The 20,372-nt window shown below is 39.6% G+C and overlaps 2 protein-coding genes across 2 annotated transcripts; both read right to left on the bottom strand.

The window, feature by feature from the left end:
- Positions 1 to 360: 360 nt before the first annotated feature.
- On the bottom strand, positions 361 to 11,287 carry LOC121692868 (cell wall protein DAN4-like). The gene is made up of 15 exons (XM_042071854.1): positions 11,256 to 11,287; positions 10,300 to 10,460; positions 7,853 to 8,226; positions 7,441 to 7,505; positions 7,181 to 7,356; positions 6,932 to 7,047; positions 5,198 to 5,262; positions 4,879 to 5,021; positions 3,165 to 3,760; positions 2,724 to 2,788; positions 2,465 to 2,640; positions 2,190 to 2,305; positions 1,265 to 1,329; positions 942 to 1,084; positions 361 to 642 (listed from the first exon to the last, which is right to left on the bottom strand). Exons 3-15 carry the CDS (start codon positions 8,039 to 8,041, stop codon positions 545 to 547), a joined length of 2,013 nt encoding a protein of 670 aa, XP_041927788.1. The 5' UTR covers positions 8,042 to 8,226; positions 10,300 to 10,460; positions 11,256 to 11,287; the 3' UTR covers positions 361 to 544.
- Positions 10,524 to 15,582, bottom strand: LOC121693626 (mucin-22-like). Its single transcript, XM_042073170.1, has 7 exons — positions 15,496 to 15,582; positions 14,888 to 14,943; positions 14,575 to 14,611; positions 13,881 to 14,238; positions 12,518 to 13,325; positions 11,442 to 11,905; positions 10,524 to 10,683 (listed from the first exon to the last, which is right to left on the bottom strand). The coding sequence occupies exons 1-7, from the start codon at positions 15,575 to 15,577 to the stop codon at positions 10,524 to 10,526; spliced, it is 1,965 nt and encodes a 654-aa protein (XP_041929104.1). The 5' UTR covers positions 15,578 to 15,582.
- Positions 15,583 to 20,372: the final 4,790 nt, after the last annotated feature.

Consider the following 20,372-nt stretch of genomic DNA (forward strand, 5'->3'; position numbering starts at 1 on the left):
GTTTTAAGCTGAAGCAAATCCCCAACTTTGGGGAAAACGAAGCAAGTGAACGAGTCGAGTAAGAGTGAATACATGAGAGTGTGCCATGAATACCCAGTGACATGATGCTCAAAATTACATTACATAGTCGTCAGTGTAACTACAGCAAAGTGTTCATTAAAAACAAGAGCTAGGAATCAACAATAAATCAACGCTAAGACAGAGATGACCTGTGTATGTGATTTATGATGTATGCTTCTACTCTTGCCTCTCCCTCCCACAATGCAACATTCATTTGAAAATGACAAAAAAACAAGACTTTAAAGCAAATACATTTTCAAACCTTGCAATGTCTTAATAGCAAGGAAACAAGGAAAAACAGATGTGGCATTTTTGATGTGATGTTTGCAGGAGTCGTATCCAGTCTTCTGAACGATGAAAGTAGGAGTATTATTAGTATTTCAGTCAGCCATGCAGAACTCCTCCAACAATAAGAGTGATGGTCAAAGATTTCTCTTCACAATAAAAGTCTGCGCCAGCAAGGTGAGGTGAGAGACCTCAGAGGCTACCAGGGCAGAGCCACATAGAGCGATAGCAAGGTAAGCCCAAAGGCAATCAAGAGGTTAATCTTGTTGCTGATTTCACCTGCTGATACCGCTGTGTCTGTGTGTGTGTGTGTGAAATGGGGAAGAGAATAAAGGAGGTAGTTAGATCAAACTCAAAATACAAATTAAAATGCATTTTGTATCAACCAAAAGGGAAAGTGTCTTTGATGTAGCAACCACGCTTGTTGAACTGTGACACTCTTCTATTGGTATTTTACAATTTACAACATTTAATCCTATATTATTATTATTATTAGTATCATCATCATCAGTAGTAGTAGTAGCATGCATGCATACTATGCATATAGTAGCAGTATAAGTGGAAAATCACTTGGTTTTTAAAGCACATCTGCCTACCTGTGCCATTGATGGAGATGATGGTAATTGACAAATTCCCACTCTCTGCAGCTCTGGTCAAGGTGGCAATAATCTGCATGTCACTGGGGAATGTGGAGTTGGTGGTCACAGTAATGTTCGTCATATGGATAATTGATCCATTGCTGGTAAGAGAAGAGAGAAACCAAACAATAATTAAGATGAATGTTTGTCACATATCTTCCTAACTACACATACTGTACGGTCTACAGACACACACACACGTACACATACACGCACGCACACTCACACACACAGACACAAATATCTGTAGGAATTTCCCCAGTGTGTACTTTTATGGTTACCTGAAGCTTGTTGGTGTAAGGCTTATGAAATCTGGCTGAAAGTCTTCAACAAAAAATGGCTCAAGCTATAGATGTCGTAAAGGCACAAGGGGAGAGAAAACAAGTTTAAACTGATGGCTAATAAATGCTTAACAGAATTTAAATACAACACTTTTGTTTTGCTAGCATTTTTCAAGAATTGTAAAATATGAAAAATATAAAAGATTTCTTTTATGCACAAAAAATGCTCCCAAATTTTGTTCAAATATTTAGTGAGCACTTCGCCATGACAATCCATCCACTCGACACTTGTGACATATCAAATTATGTTGATTAAAATGCATGATCATTACACAAATGTCCGTGGACTGGTCATAATAAAAGGTCACTCTAAAATGTGCCATTTTGTTAGAAAACACAATGCCACTGATTCCACAGGTTTTGAGGGTGAGTGCACTGGCATGCTGACTGTGGGAATATCGGCCCGGAACCATTGCATGTGAACTGATTGTAAAGGTGCTCACTGATGAAGATTTTGACAAATTTGTGCACAAATACACATTTTGTGTGCACTGAAGAAGTTTTCGATATTTTACCTCAACTCATATGAGATATGGGAGTGAAAACGTGTTACTATGGATGTGTAAATCAGGGTTGTGCAAAATTCCAGAATTGAATCGAAACTGGCTCTTAAATTCCAATTCAATTCTTGAATTTCACTTGCATTTCAATTGAGGTAGCAAACAGGAAGCAGAATTGCAATTCGAATTTTGCACAACTCTGAATTTTGCACAACTGGCTCTTAAATTCCAATTCAATTCTTGAATTTCACTTGCATTTCAATTGAGGTAGCAAACAGGAAGCAGAATTGCAATTCGAATTTTGCAAAACTCTAATTTCAGAAACAGTAATCAGCAAAAACTCATGTCATGAATGGCAGCTATACCTCTGTTTTAATGAGTGAAGCTCTGGCGCGGAAGGCTTCAGAAGTGGATACCGAGAGATCTGCAATAAACGTGTCATTGGTACGGAACTGGGGAATGGCTCTTGAGCGGGGTTCACCTAGAAAACACACACATACACACACACACGCACACACACACAAACTTTATGAAGTATTAGTGTGAGTACAGACTGGACCAAATCTGGACTAGATTTATTATTGTTCATTCATTGTTATAAACTCTGTTATTGGTCTTGAAAGAATAATAATTTTCTCACTTGTCACAGATATGGAACCAGGAACCACAGTCAGATTAAAGCCTGAAGTTGAGTCGTTTAGGGCATTAGCCAAGGTTTCAACAACATCACTGCTTTCAGGGAGAGGTTCAGGTGAAGTATCATTGAACACAAGGTCAACATCTGTCTCAACATTGTCCATTCGATTTCGAGACAGCCTGTAAAAATGTCAAAGGATTTGTCTCAGTCTCATGAAGTACCTTTTTTTTCACTGTGGTTTTAAGGAATGAGATGGATTTACCTGAATGCTGTCACAACGGTCCGCAGAAACCGACTTTCATAGCGTAGTCGATAGATTAAGTCACACTGTTCACAAAGACAGAGAAACAGAGAATAATTTGAAAGAAAATGTTCTTTTAACAATAAGCTTCATAATCATATTGGCTGTATTTGATGCATTTTACTAGTTTACATTTTCACTTTGTTTCCATGTGGTTACAATGTGTGTGACATAACATGATTTTTAAAATCTTAATTCTTGATTAAATCTTACTTAATTAACCATTACATTTCAATACAAAATGCAAACTATCATTGCTTGCAGCATACAAACTTGGGATTCATTGTTTGAATTTATACTTCCTTTTTGTGTCACCTGCATGTCCTTGTTTTGTGAGCAAGTAATGACAGGAGGTAAATTCCTTTTATGTGTCATGTCTGATTCTGAGTGATGGATACTTACTGCATTTTCAATAGGTCTTGCTTGTTGCTGGAACTCTACACTCTGTGGGTCTGTAAGAGCTGGCTGAAATATTATGACAAGGACAACCCGAATTTCTATTACTAAAGCTGGACGTGATGGTGGTCTAGTTGTAGTGCTGATTGCTGCTGTTGTTGTTGTTGTTGTTGTTGTTGTTGTTGTTGTTGTTGTTGTTGTTGCTGTTGTTGTTGCTGTTGTTGTCGTCGTTGTTGTTGCTGCTGTTGTTGTTGGTGTTGTTGTTGTTGTTGTTGTTGTTGTCGTTGGTGTTGTTGTTGTTGGTGTTGTCGTTGGTGTTGTTGTTGTTGGTGTTGTTGTCGTTGTTGTTGGTGTTGTTGTTGTTGCTGCTGTTGTTGGTGTTGTTGCTGTTGTCGTTGTTGTTGCTGTTGTTGTTGGTGTTGTTGTCGTTGTTGTTGGTGTTGTTGTTGTTGTTGCTGCTGTTGTTGTTGTTGTTGTTGTTGTTGTTGTTGTTGCTGCTGCTGCTGTTGTTGTTGCTGTAGTAGTAGTGGTAGTAGTTGTGGTAGGGGATGGAGTAGTTGTAGTCGTTGTGGTAGGGGCTAGGGTATTTGAAGTTGTTGTGGCTGGGGAAGAAATGGGAAAGAGAACAAAGGAGGTAGTTAGTATGGACGCAATATGCAAATCAAAATGCATTTCGTATCAAACAAAAGGGAAAATGCCTTTGCTGTAGCAACCACACGCTTTTTGCACAGTAGAGTTTTCATGATACCAAAATTAATGTTTCCATACCGATACCAAGTCAAGAATTTAAATATCAATACTTTTTTTACATTTGATTTGAGGGCCCCCACCACCTTGACGCCATCAATAATATTGAATATTGTGGTGATCCTAGAGTCTGCTAGAGTCACACACACACAGAAAATGATGGTTTATGTCATATGTTTCTATTTCATATGTACAGAGGCTTGCAAAATTATTCATCCCCCATTGCTTTAATAAATGGAATCTTTATTGCTTTAATAAATGGAATTTCTTTTTAACAATAATTTACAAAAATCCCCTCAATTCAATGTCAAAGTGAAATCAAATGTCTACAAAGTAATGGAACAACAGTTCAATTACCAACTAATTTAGTTTTAAGATACAAAATTATGTTTTGTTTGTTCATCCTCCGTCTACACAAATAGCTGTAATCTTTAGCCTTTCCGTTTACCGTTTCCAAGCAACGTGACACCACTTGAGACGTACGTTGCTTAAAAGTGAACTCGGAAAAAAATATCCAACATGGCAGAGCGAACTCAAACATGGCAATAGATCAAATAAGTTCAGCATTTTTGCACATGCATACACACGCACGCACACATGCACAAACACACCCGCACACACAGACACACACATGCACGCATACACACACACACACACACACACACACACCATTAACTCACAGAGAAACACATATACACAAAAGCAAACGCACACATGGACACACTCATTTACATACGCAAAAGTTGCAAGAGTAGGGGATGGAGTAGGGGATGGAGAAAAAGTGACAAGCGTGATTTATTTTTGTGGAGAGAATATGCAGGACTGATATATGCAGCGGTCATATTTTGTACTTTGTGGTACATCCAGTTACTATCAGTAGTAGTAGTAATAGCATGCATATTATAGATATAGTAGCAGTACATGTGGAAAACTGTGGAGAAAGTCACTTGATTTTAAAAACACATCTGCCTACCTGTGCCACTGATGGAGATGATGGTAATTGACAAATTCCCACTCTCTGCAGCTCTGGTCAAGGTGGCAATCATCTGCATGTCACTGGGGAATGTGGAGTTGGCGGTCACAATAATGTCTGTCATATGGATAATTGATCCATTGCTGGTAAGAGAAAAGAGAAACCAAACAATAATTAAGATGAATGTTGTCACATTTCTTCCTATCTACACATACAGTCTACAGACATGCACGCACGGACACACACACACACACACACACACACACACACACACACACTTATCTGTAGGATTTTCCCCAATGTGTACTTTTATGGTTACCTGAAGCTTGTTGGTGTAAGGCTTATGAAATCTGGCTGAAAGTCTTCAACAAAAAACGGCTCAAGCTATAGATGTCGTAAAGGCACAAGGGGAGAGAAAACAAGTTTAAACTGATGGCTAATAAATGCTTAACAGAATTTAAATACAACACTTTTTTTGCTATCATTTTTCAAGAATTGAAGTAAAATATGAAAGTCAAGTCAAGTCAAGTCAGATTTATTTGTATAGCGCATTTAACATGCACAGAGTGCAACCCAAAGCGCTCCACATATAAGACATTGTCATTGACACAGACTAACAATAGATGCCGGACGGAGCGGCGTAGTCGCCAGCGTACCCGTGACACCAAGACATACAAGACATACAACAAAGAAATTAATAAATAAAATAAATAAAAAATTTAAATAAAGTTAGTCCAATTTCCAACATGAAAGATTTATTTTATGCACATGAAGCGACACACACACACACACACACACACATTAACTTGAGAAGGTCACCAGGTCCCATTGTCTGAAAAACACCCAAAACTAAAACATTTCTATAGCTATTCTCCACTTTGGGTATGGCACTTGGTCATCATGGATGCTGATCATGGATCACTCTTCTACAAACATGCACAACTCAGCTTAAACTTTATAAGGACATACCTGGACAAAGAATTTAGCTTTCACTGGATTTTTTTTTGACCCAGGTACATGGTCTGAGATTGGCAAAAAGAAGCATTAAACCCCAATGTCCATTTCAAGTGTGGGGGTGAGAAAAGTATTATTTTGGGGGAGTTTTTCAACCAGGGGGACCTGGTGACCTTATCAAAGTAAATGATAACACTAAAACAAGGGGCTAAATTTTGATTCTGGAGGAAAAGATCAGGCAGTGTGCAGAGACCTACCCCAATAGGCGGTATTGGACCGTTAAACCACACAACGATCCAAAACATATGGCCAAACAAGGCAATAAATGGTTAATAGAGAACAACATTTTGGAGTGGCCCAGACCTCAATCCGTCAAAAGAATGAGCACAAGGCCAAAGTGATGGTAAAGAATCCTTCTTGCCTCAGAATCGCTGCTTAAAAGGTGCAGCCTACAATCATTGTGGAGACATGGAGAGGCGTGGGAAGGTATTATAAGAACCAGTTTGAGAGCTCTGATGTCAAATAAAGATGTTTCCACTGATTATGTGGCAGTCATTTTCAGTCAGTTTGGTATGTGGCAGTGTCATTTTCAGTCAGAACAAGCATATTGATAAAGAGAAAATCAACATTAAATCAATATTTGCCAGCGGTATGAATAATGTCGTCCTTACCTACCTACCTACTTGTGGCATATCAAAATATGCATAATTATTAGACAGATGTTCCATGGACTGGTCACAGTAAAAGACCACTCTAAAATGTAATTTTGTTAAAAAACACAATGCCACTAATCTCATAAGTTTTGAGGGAGAGTGCACTGACATGCTGACTGTGAGAATTTCCACCAGAGCTGTTGCCTGTGAACTGATTGTAAAGGTGATCACTGATGAAGATTTTAACACATTTGTGCACAAATACACATTTTGTGAGCATTGGAGAAGTTTTGGAGAACTCACATAAAACTTGTGAAAAATGGGGTGAAAATGGAGTGAAAAATAATGGGTAAATGTCTTAATATTTTTGTTCAGTATAATTTCAGAAACAATAATCAAGAAATACCGTTAGCAAAAACTCATCACAACACGCATGGCAGCTATACCTCTCTTTTGATGAGTGAAGCTCTGGCACGGAAGGCTTCGGAAGTGGATACTGAAAGATCTGCAATAAATGTGCCATTGGTACGGAATTGGGGCATGGCTCTTGAGCGGGGTTCACCTGGAAAACACACACACACACTTTATGAAGTAGTGTAAGTGCAGACTGGAGCAAATCTGGACTCGATTTCGTATTGTTCATTCATTGTTCTAAACTCAAGTTATTAATCTTGAAAGAATAATTATTTTCTCACTTGTCACAGATATGGAACCAGGAACCACAGTTAGATTAAAGCCTGAAGTTGAGTCGTTTATGGCTTTAGCCAAGGTTTCAACAACATCACTGCTTTCAGGGAGGCGTTCAGGTGAAGTGTCATTGAACACAAGGTTGACATCTGTCTCAACATTGTCCATTCGATTTCGAGACAGCCTGTAAAAATGTCAAAGGAGTTGTCTCAGTCTCATGAAGTACCTTTCTTTTTCACTGTGGTTTTAAGGAATGAGATGGATTTACCTGAATGCTGTTACAACGGTCCGCAGAAACCGACTTTGATAGCGTAGTCGATAGATTAAGTCACACTGTTCACAAAGACAGAGAAACAGAGAATGATTTGAAAGAAAATGTTCTTTTAACAATAAGTTTCATAATCATATTGGCTGTATTTGATGCATTTTACTAGTTTACATTTCCACTTTGTTTGTATGTGGTTACAATTTGTGTCATATAATTCTATCTTTAATATCTATGTAATATTAACCATTACATTTCAATACAAAATGCATATCATGCATTGCAACATACACACTTTAGATTTATTGTTTGAGTTTATATTTGCTTCTTCACCTACATGTCCTTGTGAGCAACTAAAGACTGGAGGTAAATTGCTTTTATGTGTCATGTCTGATTCTGAGAGAGGAATACTTACTGCATTTTCAATAGTTCTTGCTTGTTGCTGGAACTCTACGCTCTGTGAGTTATTAAGAGCTGGCTGAAATACTATGACAAGGACAACCCGAATTACTATTACTAAAGCTGGACGTGATGGTGGTCTAGTTGTAGTGCTGATTGTTGTTGCTGTTGTAGTGGTAGTAGGGGATGGAGTAGTTGTAGTCATTGTGGTAGGGGCTAGGGTAGTAGTAGATGTAGTTGAATTTGGCACTCCAGTTGAAGTAGATTCTGTTGCTGTAGTTATGGTCAATTGTGTTGCTCCAGTTGTAGTTGCCCCAGTTTTAGTTGATTGTGTCAAAACAAATGTAGTTGATTCTGTTGCTTCAGTTGAAGATGATTGTGTTGCAGCAGTTGTAATTGATTCTGTTACATCAGTGGAAGTTAATTGTGTCGCTCCAGTTATGGTTGACTGTGTAACTCCAGTTGAGGTTGAATCTGTAGTTGATTCCGTTACTACGGTTGTGGTTGACTGTGTAACTCCAGTTGAGGTTGAATCTGTAGTTGATTCCGTCACGGTTGTGGTTGACTGTGTTGCACCAGATATGGTTGATTGTGGTGCTCCAGTTGCTGTTGATTCTGTTGCATCACCTGTAGTTGAAATTGGCACTCCAGTTGAAGTAGATTCTGTTGCTGTAGTTATGGTTGACTGTGTAACTCCAGTTGAGGTTGAATCTGTAGTTGATTCCGTTACTACGGTTGTGGTTGACTGTGTAACTCCAGTTGAGGTTGAATCTGTAGTTGATTCCGTCACGGTTGTGGTTGACTGTGTTGCACCAGATATGGTTGATTGTAGTGCTCCAGTTGCTGTTGATTCTGTTGCATCACCTGTAGTTGAAATTGGCACTCCAGTTGAAGTAGATTCTGTTGCTGTAGTTATGGCTGACTGTGTAACTCCAGTTGAAGTTGATTGTGTTCCTCCAGTTGTAATTGATTCTGTTACACCAGTGGTAGTTAATTCTGTCGCTGCAGTCATGGTTGATTGTGTATCTCCAGCTGAGGTTGATTCTGTAGTTGATTCTGTCATTGTGGTAGGGGCTAGGGTAGTAGTAGTTGTTGTGGCTGGAGCTGAGGTTGTTGTATTTGCAAAGATTGATTGTGGCTCTCCAGTTGGTAAGCATACACATGGACATGCTGTGTGTGAAGAAGTAGAAAATATGATTGTTGTTGATAGCATTGCTCCAGTTACAGTGGTATGTGTTGAGCCAAGCATTGTGGATTGTGTTACTAGAGTCATGTTGGATTGTGGAGTAGTTGTTGATGACTGAATTGTACTAATCATGTTAGATTGTGTAGTAGCTGATTGTGTTCCTCCAGTTATGGTTGATAGTGTTGCTCCTGTTATGGTTGATAGTGGTGCTCCAGTTATGGTTGATAGTGTTGCTCCAGTTGTAGCTGATTGTGTTCCTCCAGTTATGGTTGATAGTGTTGCTCCAGTTGTAGTTGATTGTGGTGGTCCAGTTGTAATTGATTCCATCACTTCAGTTGTAGTCGATTGTGTTGCACCAGATATGGTTGTTTCTGTAACACCAGCGGTAGATAATTGTGTCGCTCCACTTATGGTTGACTGTGTAACTCCAGTTGAGATTAATTCTGTAATTGATTCCGTCACTTCGGTTGTGGTTGACTGTGTAACTACAGTTGAGGTTAAATCTGTAGTTGATTCCGTCACTACGGTTGTAGGTGATTGTGTTGCACCAGATATGGTTGACTGTGGTGCTCCAGTTGATGTGGATTCTGTTGCTGTTGTTATGGTCGACTGTGTTGCTCCAGTTGTAGTTGCCCCAGTTGTAGTTGATTCTGTTGCTTCAGTTGAAGATGATTGTGTTGCAGCAGTTGTAGTTGATTCTGTTACATCAGTGGTAGTTAATTGTGTTGCAGCAGTTGTAGTTGATTCTGTTACATCAGTGGTAGTTAATTGTGTCACTCCACTCATGGTTGACTGTGTAACACCAGTTGAGGTTGAATCTGTAGTTGATTCCGTCACTACAGTTGTGGTTGACTGTGTTGCACCAGATATGGTTGATTGTGGTGCTCCAGTTGATGTTGATTCTGTTGCATCACCTGTAGTTGAAAATAGTGCTCCAGTTGAAATAGATTCTTTTGCTGTAGTTATGGTAGACTGTGTTGCTCCAGTTGTAGTTGCCCCAGTTGTAGTTGATTGTGTCAAAACAAATGTAGTTGATTCTGTTGCTTCAGTTGAAGATGATTGTGTTGCAGCAGTTGTAGTTGATTCTGTTCCTTCAGTTGAAGATGATTGTGTTGCAGCAGTTGTAATTGATTCTGTTGCATCAGTGGTAGTTAATTGTGTTGCTCCCGTTATGGTTGACTGTGTAACTCCAGTTGAGGTTGAATCTGTGGTTGATTCAGTTACTATGGCTGTGGTTGGCTGTGTTGCACCAGATATGGTTGATTGTGGTGCTCCAGTTGTAGTTGATTCTGTTGCTTCAGTTGAAGATGATTGTGTTGCAGCAGTTGTAATTGATTCTGTTACATCAGTGGTAGTTAATTGTGTCGCTCCAGTTATGGTTGACTGTGAAACTCCAGTTGAGGTTGAATCTGTAGTTGATTCCGTCACTACGGTTGTGGTTGACTGTGTTGCACCAGATATGGTTGATTGTGGTGCTCCAGTTGCTGTTGATTCTGTTGCATCACCTGTAGTTGAAATTGGCACTCCAGTTGAAGTAGATTCTGTTGCTGTAGTTATGGTTGACTGTGTAACTCCAGTTGAAGTTGATTGTGTTCCTCCAGTTGTAGTTGATTGTGTTGCACCAGATATGGTTGACTGTGGTGCTCCAGTTGATGTGGATTCTGTTGCATCACCTGTAGTTGAAAGTGGTGCTCCAGTTGAAATAGATTCTGTTGCTGTAGTTATGGTCGACTGTGTTGCTCCAGTTGTAGTTGCCCCAGTTGTAGTTGATTGTGTCACAACAAATGTAGTTGATTCTGTTCCTTCAGTTGAAGATGATTGTGTTGCAGCAGTTGTAGTTGATTCTGTTCCTTCAGTTGAAGATGATTGTGTTGCAGCAGTTGTAGTTGATTCTGTTCCTTCAGTTGAAGATGATTGTGTTGCAGCAGTTGTAGTTGATTCTGTTCCTTCAGTTGAAGATGATTGTGTTGCAGCAGTTGTAATTGATTCTGTTGCATCAGTGGTAGTTAATTGTGTTGCTCCCGTTATGGTTGACTGTGTAACTCCAGTTGAGGTTGAATCTGTGGTTGATTCAGTTACTATGGCTGTGGTTGGCTGTGTTGCACCAGATATGGTTGATTGTGGTGCTCCAGTTGTAGTTGATTCTGTTGCTTCAGTTGAAGATGATTGTGTTGCAGCAGTTGTAATTGATTCTGTTACATCAGTGGTAGTTAATTGTGTCGCTCCACTTATGGTTGACTGTGTCACTCCAGTTGAGGTTGAATCTGTAGTTGATTCCGTCACTACGGTTGTGGTTGATTGTGTTGCACCAGATATGGTTGACTGTGGTGCTCCAGTTGATGTGGATTCTGTTGCATCACCTATAATTGAAAATAGTGCTCCAGTTGAAATAGATTCTGTTGCTGTAGTTACGGTAGACTGTGTTGCTCCCGTTGTAGTTGCCCCAGTTGTATTTGTTTGTGTCAAAACAAATGTAGTTGATTCTGTTGCTTCAGTTGAAGATGATTGTGTTGCAGCAGTTGTAGTTAATTCTGTTCCTTCAGTTGAAGATGATTGTGTTGCAGCAGTTGAAACTGATTCTGTTACATCAGTGGTAGTTAATTGTGTCGCTCCAGTTATGGTTGACTGTGAAACTCCAGTTGAGGTTGAATCTGTAGTTGATTCCGTCACTACGGTTGTGGTTGACTGTGTCACTCCAGTTGAGGTTGAATCTGTAGTTGATTCCGTCACTTCGGTTGTAGTTGATTGTGTTGCACCAGATATGGTTGACTGTGGTGCTCCAGTTGATGTGGATTCTGTTGCATCACCTGTAGTTGAAAGTGGTGCTCCAGTTGAAATAGATTCTGTTGCTGTAGTTATGGTCGACTGTGTTGCTCCAGTTGTAGTTGCCCCAGTTGTAGTTGATTGTGTCACAACAAATGTAGTTGATTCTGTTCCTTCAGTTGAAGATGATTGTGTTGCAGCAGTTGTAGTTAATTCTGTTCTTTCAGTTGAAGATGATTGTGTTGCAGCAGTTGTAGTTGATTCTGTTCCTTCAGTTGAAGATGATTGTGTTGCAGCAGTTGTAGTTGATTCTGTTCCTTCAGTTGAAGATGATTGTGTTGCAGCAGTTGTAGTTGATTCTGTTCCTTCAGTTGAAGATGATTGTGTTGCAGCAGTTGTAATTGATTCTGTTGCATCAGTGGTAGTTAATTGTGTTGCTCCCGTTATGGTTGACTGTGTAACTCCAGTTGAGGTTGAATCTGTGGTTGATTCAGTTACTATGGCTGTGGTTGGCTGTGTTGCACCAGATATGGTTGATTGTGGTGCTCCAGTTGTAGTTGATTCTGTTGCTTCAGTTGAAGATGATTGTGTTGCAGCAGTTGTAATTGATTCTGTTACATCAGTGGTAGTTAATTGTGTCGCTCCACTTATGGTTGACTGTGTCACTCCAGTTGAGGTTGAATCTGTAGTTGATTCCGTCACTACGGTTGTGGTTGATTGTGTTGCACCAGATATGGTTGACTGTGGTGCTCCAGTTGATGTGGATTCTGTTGCATCACCTATAATTGAAAATAGTGCTCCAGTTGAAATAGATTCTGTTGCTGTAGTTACGGTAGACTGTGTTGCTCCCGTTGTAGTTGCCCCAGTTGTAGTTGATTGTGTCAAAACAAATGTAGTTGATTCTGTTGCTTCAGTTGAAGATGATTGTGTTGCAGCAGTTGTAGTTGATTCTGATGCTTCAGTTGAAGATGATTGTGTTGCAGCAGTTGTAACTGATTCTGTTACATCAGTGGTAGTTAATTGTGTCGCTCCAGTTATGGTTGACTGTAAAACTCCAGTTGAGGTTGAATCTGTAGTTGATTCCGTCACGGTTGTGGTTGACTGTGTTGCACCAGATATGGTTGATTGTGGTGCTCCAGTTGCTGTTGATTCTGTTGCATCACCTGTAGTTGAAATTGGCACTCCAGTTGAAGTAGATTCTGTTGCTGTAGTTATGGTTGACTGTGTAACTCCAGTTGAAGTTGATTGTGTTCCTCCAGTTATAGTTGATTGTGTTGCACCAGATATGGTTGACTGTGGTGCTCCAGTTGATGTGGATTCTGTTGCATCACCTGTAGTTGAAAGTGGTGCTCCAGTTGAAATAGATTCTGTTGCTGTAGTTATGGTCGACTGTGTTGCTCCAGTTGTAGTTGCCCCAGTTGTAGTTGATTGTGTCACAACAAATGTAGTTGATTCTGTTCCTTCAGTTGAAGATGATTGTGTTGCAGCAGTTGTAGTTGATTCTGTTCCTTCAGTTGAAGATGATTGTGTTGCAGCAGTTGTAATTGATTCTGTTGCATCAGTGGTAGTTAATTGTGTTGCTCCCGTTATGGTTGACTGTGTAACTCCAGTTGAGGTTGAATCTGTGGTTGATTCAGTTACTATGGCTGTGGTTGGCTGTGTTGCACCAGATATGGTTGATTGTGGTGCTCCAGTTGTAGTTGATTCTGTTGCTTCAGTTGAAGATGATTGTGTTGCAGCAGTTGTAATTGATTCTGTTACATCAGTGGTAGTTAATTGTGTCGCTCCAGTTATGGTTGACTGTGAAACTCCAGTTGAGGTTGAATCTGTAGTTGATTCCGTCACTACGGTTGTGGTTGACTGTGTAACTCCAGTTGAGGTTGAATCTGTAGTTGATTCCGTCACTTCGGTTGTAGTTGATTGTGTTGCACCAGATATGGTTGACTGTAGTGCTCCAGTTGATGTGGATTCTGTTGCATCACCTGTAGTTGAAAGTGGTGCTCCAGTTGAAATAGATTCTGTTGCTGTAGTTATGGTTGACTGTGTTGCTCCAGTTGTAGTTGCCCCAGTTGTAGTTGATTGTGTCACAACAAATGTAGTTGATTCTGTTCCTTCAGTTGAAGATGATTGTGTTGCAGCAGTTGTAGTTAATTCTGTTCTTTCAGTTGAAGATGATTGTGTTGCAGCAGTTGTAGTTGATTCTGTTCCTTCAGTTGAAGATGATTGTGTTGCAGCAGTTGTAGTTGATTCTGTTCCTTCAGTTGAAGATGATTGTGTTGCAGCAGTTGTAATTGATTCTGTTGCATCAGTGGTAGTTAATTGTGTTGCTCCCGTTATGGTTGACTGTGTAACTCCAGTTGAGGTTGAATCTGTGGTTGATTCAGTTACTATGGCTGTGGTTGGCTGTGTTGCACCAGATATGGTTGATTGTGGTGCTCCAGTTGTAGTTGATTCTGTTGCTTCAGTTGAAGATGATTGTGTTGCAGCAGTTGTAATTGATTCTGTTACATCAGTGGTAGTTAATTGTGTCGCTCCAGTTATGGTTGACTGTGAAACTCCAGTTGAGGTTGAATCTGTAGTTGATTCCGTCACTACGGTTGTGGTTGACTGTGTAACTCCAGTTGAGGTTGAATCTGTAGTTGATTCCGTCACTTCGGTTGTAGTTGATTGTGTTGCACCAGATATGGTTGACTGTAGTGCTCCAGTTGATGTGGATTCTGTTGCATCACCTGTAGTTGAAAGTGGTGCTCCAGTTGAAATAGATTCTGTTGCTGTAGTTATGGTTGACTGTGTTGCTCCAGTTGTAGTTGCCCCAGTTGTAGTTGATTGTGTCACAACAAATGTAGTTAATTCTGTTCCTTCAGTTGAAGATGATTGTGTTGCAGCAGTTGTAGTTGATTTTGTTCCTTCAGTTGAAGATGATTGTGTTGCAGCAGTTGTAGTTGATTCTGTTCCTTCAGTTGAAGATGATTGTGTTGCAGCAGTTGTAATTGATTCTGTTGCATCAGTGGTAGTTAATTGTGTTGCTCCCGTTATGGTTGACTGTGTAACTCCAGTTGAGGTTGAATATGTGGTTGATTCCGTTACTACGGTTGTGGTTGGCTGTGTTGCACCAGATATGGTTGATTGTGGTGCTCCAGTTGTAGTTGATTCTGTTGCTTCATCTGTAGTTAAATTTGGCACTCCAGTTGACGTAAATTCTGTTGCTGTAGTTATGGTTGACTGTGTAACTCCAGTTGAAGTTGATTGTGTTCCTCCAGTTGTCATTGATTCTGTTACACCAGTGGTAGTTAATTCTGTGACTGCAGTCATGGTTGATTGTGTATCTCCAGCTGAGGTTGATTCTGTAGCTGATTCTGTCACCTCAGTTGTAGTTGATTCTGTTGCTTCAGTTGAAGATGATTGTGTTGCAGCAGTTGTAGTTGATTCTGTTGCTTCAGTTGAAGATGATTGTGTTGCAACAGTTGTAATTGATTCTGTTACATCAGTGGTAGTTAATTGTGTCGCTCCACTCATGGTTGACTGTGTAACTCCAGTTGAGGTTGAATCTGTAGTTGATTCCATCACTTCGGTTTCAGTTGATTGTGTTGCTACAGATATGGTTGATTGTGGTGCTCCAGTTGATGTTGATTCTGTTGTATCACCTGTAGTTGAATTTGGAACTCCAGTTGAAGTAGATTCTGTTGCTGTAGTTATGGTTGACTGTGTAACTCCAGTTGAAGTTGATTGTGTTCCTCCAGTTGTAATTGATTCTGTTACACCAGTGGTAGTTAATTCTGTGACTGCAGTCATGGTTGATTGTGTATCTCCAGCTGAGGTTGATTCTGTAGTTGATTCTGTCACCTCAGTTGTAGTTGATTCTGTTGCTTCAGTTGAAGATGATTGTGTTGCAGCAGTTGTAGTTGATTCTGTTGCTTCAGTTGAAGATGATTGTGTTGCAGCAGTTGTAGTTGATTCTGTTACATCAGTGGTAGTTAATTGTGTCGCTCCACTTATGGTTAACTGTGTCTCTCCAGTTGTAGTTGCCCCAGTTGTAGTTGATTGTGTCACAACAAATGTAGTTGATTCTGTTGCTTCAGTTGAAGATGATTGTGTTGCAGCAGTTGTAGTTGATTCTGTTGCTTCAGTTGAAGATTGTTGTGTTGCAGCAGATGTAGTTGATTCTGTTACATCAGTGGTAGTTAATTGTGTCGCTCCAGTTATGGTTGACTCTGTAACTCCAGTTGAAGTGGATTCTGTTGCTGTAGTTATGGTTGACTGTGTTACTCCAGTTGTAGTTGATTCTGTTGCGCCAGTTGTAGTTGATTGTGTCATAACAAATGTAGTTGCTTCTGTTGCGGTTGATTGTATCACTCCAATTGTAGTTGATTGTGATGCATGAGTAGTTGGTGATTGTGCTACTCCAGTTATGGCTGATAATGTTGCTCCAGTTGTAGGTGATTCAGTCGCTCCAAGTGTAGTTGATTGTGTTGCTCCAGTTATGGTTGATTGTGCAGTTGTAGTTGTAGTTGATTGTGTTGATTCTGTTTTGGTTGATTGTGTTGCTTCAGTTATGAGTGGTGTTGGAGCACTGGTCATAACTGTTGCGAGGCTTGTACCTGGAGCGCACACACACTCACATGTTGTTGATTGAGTTGCTCTAGTTGTAGTTGATTGAACCATGCCATAATGTGATGCTTAAAAAGAGAAAAAATAAATTTGATATAGCTATTTTTATTTTATAAAAATGAATGCTGTTATTTTTGTCCACAGTCCAACTTACCAAGAATCACCACTATCACAGTAGCTGCTCTTTTCCACATTTTCATTCATTTAAGGATCTATAAAAATAATATATATGTTAACACACACACAGATATACACACACACACACACACACATACTGTACAAGGTAGTGATATAGTTGTTGTCTTAAGTTTGTTTTATTGATTTTTTTTCTCCTGTGGTACACTGTGAGAAATATGTACAGATGAACACACATGTACACATGAACATATGAATTTTTAGTAAAAGCCTATTTTTATAATTTCCCATTATATTGTAAGTGTATCAGTAAAGCACGCTGTTTTGGCCTGTCTATAGGCACGCTTTGGCATGACTTGTTTGTGTAGTTTGTTGACTTCAGATTGTTGATCATCACCTTAAAATTTTCATGTAACATACTGTTTTTGGAGGATTTTCCTTCATTTGTAGAGACAATAAAGATTCTCTCTCTCTCTCTCTCTCTCTCTCTCTCTCTCTGTCTCTCTATCTATATAGGCTTAGCTCCCTTACTTTTTCTTGGGAAAATGTACTTACTTTTTGCAGGAGTAGCTATGTAATTCTCCATAAGTGGGCAGCCAGGTAGGCATTGTCTCAGATCACCGTTTTTCTCAATTGCTAAAAAACATTTCTAGATTTTATGCCTTCATTGTCTGCACTATGCTGGTCACTCATTTCCCAAAACATCAAACTTCCAGGTCAAGTCGAAACTTTTCACTCAAAACAATCTTGTTGAAAAATCACAGTTTGTCTTGAGACAAACTAAAAAGTCCTAAAAACAGATTAACTACAATTTATGTTAGTCTTTGTGTCAATTCAAAACACTACTGCAAAAACTCCAACCACACGATTTTCTTCGCTGGCCATTGCCTATACAGTTAGCCTGATGTAGCCAACTCAATTCTATTCAGAATTTGAGTCTGGTATCAGTGCATTGGGACCTGATTATGGGGGCCCCACCAATCCAGGATGAGAAGGAGTGACTATGTGAAACCAGGTGTAAGTAATTCAGGACACGTGCACATTCTTGTTTTTCCTCCCAAAGAACCCACGGTTGGAATAAAAAAGACATGGAAAATAGCGTCATTCACATAAAGTGAACAACCTCTTTATATAGGCTAACAATGAAGTACAGTTTTCTTTTTGGAATGGGGAAATATGGCTATTTTTGTAAAATAGGGAGAGTAGTCGTGGTGGACCAACTGAATGCAAATTTGCGTATGTACCCACGTGTGAGTACTACCTTGTCTCGACATGCAACGTCATTAAGAAAGCTCTTGCCACTGCAAAGATACACATATAGTATGACTTTATATGCCTTTAGCTGAACCAATAAGACAACATAATTGACATTAGAATGAACTAAGCCTGGCTGTTAGCCTGATCAGGACCAGGCTAGGTGCACAGAATAAATCCTCATGGTAACTTATGTGCCATCCCTTTTGTGAAACCAAGTCCAGGCTAAATTCAGCCAGGATAGCAAAAAAATCCCATCTTAATCCCTTATCAAGGTTTTGTGAAATACCCCTCAGAGCACACTTCTGGAGATTTTGCTTACAGCAAAAAGCTTGTTGCTAGAGAATTAGACTCTGTCGCATCTGGTGTTCAAGATATAATCAGCGATTAAGGCATTTGTCGAGAAGGATGTTTTGGCTGTTCTCCCAACAGAATTCACAGTAGGCTATTTCGTTGCTCTGATTGGTTAAGTCTATCCAATTGTGTGCAGAGGCATTTGCCCCCCTGTATCTGTTATGAGAAACATCCCCATAACATGAACTGTGCACCACCATGCTTTACTGTCTTCAGTGTACCATGGCTTGAATTCGGTGCATGTGGGTCGTTGGACAAACTGTCTGCGGCCCCCATGCACTGAAAACACACTGCTATTATTCTGCAAATAACTGTATATCCACACTGAGAATAACTAGTCCTCCTTCATTCTTCAGCGATTGCATAGGCCTTCAGACCATGCTTCATGCGTCAAGAAACCTCCAACCTGCCGAGCAAGTTCAACCTCAACCTTTTCAGCTTGAACTTGAGCCATAGAGTTGCAACACACTTTAACATGGTCTTTGATGCAGTCATGTGGTTCATGTATGATTCAAAAGTTCCAAAAAACCTGTGCTGTATCGTTATTCTATGGCACAGGCAGCATCGAATACAATAGTAAATTAAAAATATTCAAAGATTAAACCAATTAAACTGCTTTTACATTTAAAGCATGTGACAATTTGATATATAGATTTACAGTAGTGACAACTTAAGTTATTTAACAATATCTGGGAGGGAAATGTTCCTTCATGTTCGCATATTATGTAACAAAATGCAAGAGTTTTTTTTGTGTTTAACCTTACACTGCAATAAATCATCTGTGCCACGAGAACTTATGAAGTAAGCTAAATAATTCTGGTTCTGCTACCTTCCCCATCCTTGCGCAGGCTGTCCAATAAAGGAACAGTAATGGGGCAGATGTAAATCAAAACTACAATTTTATTGAACAGAAATTAGACTAGATGTACCGCATAGCGGTACAAAATATGACTGCCGCTCAGTCCTGTACATCCGTTCCGCGAAAATAAATCACACTAATCAATTTGTCTCCATGTTTTACTCCATCCCCCACTCTTGAAACGTTTGTGTATGCTTGTTTGGCATGCCTGTGTGTGTGTGTGCGACTGCACAGAAAGTAGCCTACTGGCGCTGCAAAGGTGAATAGATTGTAGAATAGCCAAAAAAGTTGTAGCATTATTATAAAACCTTTAAAATCTCTAAACAATCACAAGTAGGGCAGTTCATCACAGTTCATCCATTGCAACTGGATTGATGAAAGGTCACTTACACCTGTAGGCTACATTTTATTTGGGAAAAGCAGAAGGTTATATTTTTATTTATTTATTATTTCTTTATTTATTAATAAACAAAAACATCTCTGTCAGTTCCATGCAGTTTTCAACAGCTATCAAAAACAAAGGCAATTTTTGGATGGATGGATTTTTTGTGAATGTTTCTGTCTATCAACATCCATTACACTAGCCTGGCTAGCACCACCACTTCTCAATGAGACGTGGTCTGGGAACCAAACGTTCATTTTCTCGTATTTGAAAAAAATGCCCAGATCCGTTTATTGGGTGCCACGGATGTCTATCAAATGCGTCTGTGCATAGCTCATCATCGTCTTGCTTTCCCACCTGTTCTGTGATTGGTTCCCTATATCAGGCGAAAATTTGCTCCATGGTCTCAAGGCTGCCTTAGCAGCGTGAATCAAATCGCGCGCAAGGCAGCATGGGAACACCCAGGCTACCATTACACATCTAAATTCAACTTTTAAACTATATACTCTGTCTCAGGCTTTAAGCATACAATCTGGCTCTCTTAAGACTACAGATTCTGTTCCTATTTCCTCTGCCCGCAACTGTTTCAAAATAAATGTCCTCACTACAATAATTCACTATTAAATAATTTAACTATTTAAACTACTCAACTATTTAGTTGTTTTTGTTTTTAAACATTTCAACTGTCAGTTGTTATCAACTATGACTCCTGCCAACTGTTTCCAAATAAAAGTTTGTTTTGCATTTTATGTTAATATACAGTATGTTTATATTTTCATGCACTGGTAATTTCCTCGAAATTACATTTTCTAGTTTACAGCGCTGTCTAATAACGTTAATCTAATAATGGAGCGGCGTGAATGCGTGACCGGACGGACCAACTTCTGACTTGAACCGAACGTAACCCCATGATGCAGACACACACACACGCACAGCACCACTTTGCATGCGCTCTCTCTCTATCTCGCAACAGGACACAAGTCCTTAAGTCAAAT

The sequence above is a fragment of the Alosa sapidissima genome, chromosome 19, assembly GCF_018492685.1.
Source record: "Alosa sapidissima isolate fAloSap1 chromosome 19, fAloSap1.pri, whole genome shotgun sequence".
Taxonomy (NCBI): domain Eukaryota; kingdom Metazoa; phylum Chordata; class Actinopteri; order Clupeiformes; family Clupeidae; genus Alosa; species Alosa sapidissima.

Bases quoted from the DNA above. Each gene is read 5' to 3' on its own strand.
- LOC121692868 (XM_042071854.1), bottom strand. From the start codon at position 8,041: ATGACTACAACTACTCCATCCCCTACTACCACTACAACAGCAACAACA. The intron at 7,506-7,852 runs GTAAGTATTCCT...CTTTGTGAACAG, and splicing joins CAAGAACTATTGAAAATGCA to TGTGACTTAATCTATCGACT. The intron at 3,761-4,878 runs GTAGGCAGATGT...TTTCTTCCCCAG, and splicing joins CATCTCCATCAGTGGCACAG to CCACAACAACTTCAAATACC.
- LOC121693626 (XM_042073170.1), bottom strand. From the start codon at position 15,577: ATGACTGCAGTCACAGAATTAACTACCACTGGTGTAACAGAATCAATT. The intron at 14,612-14,887 runs CCAACCACAACC...GTTGTGACACAA, and splicing joins CCATATCTGGTGCAACACAG to TCAACTACAACTGGGGCAAC. The intron at 11,906-12,517 runs TCTGGTGCAACA...ACTGGGGCAACT, and splicing joins GAGCACCACAGTCAACCATA to ACAACTGGAGCAACACAGTC.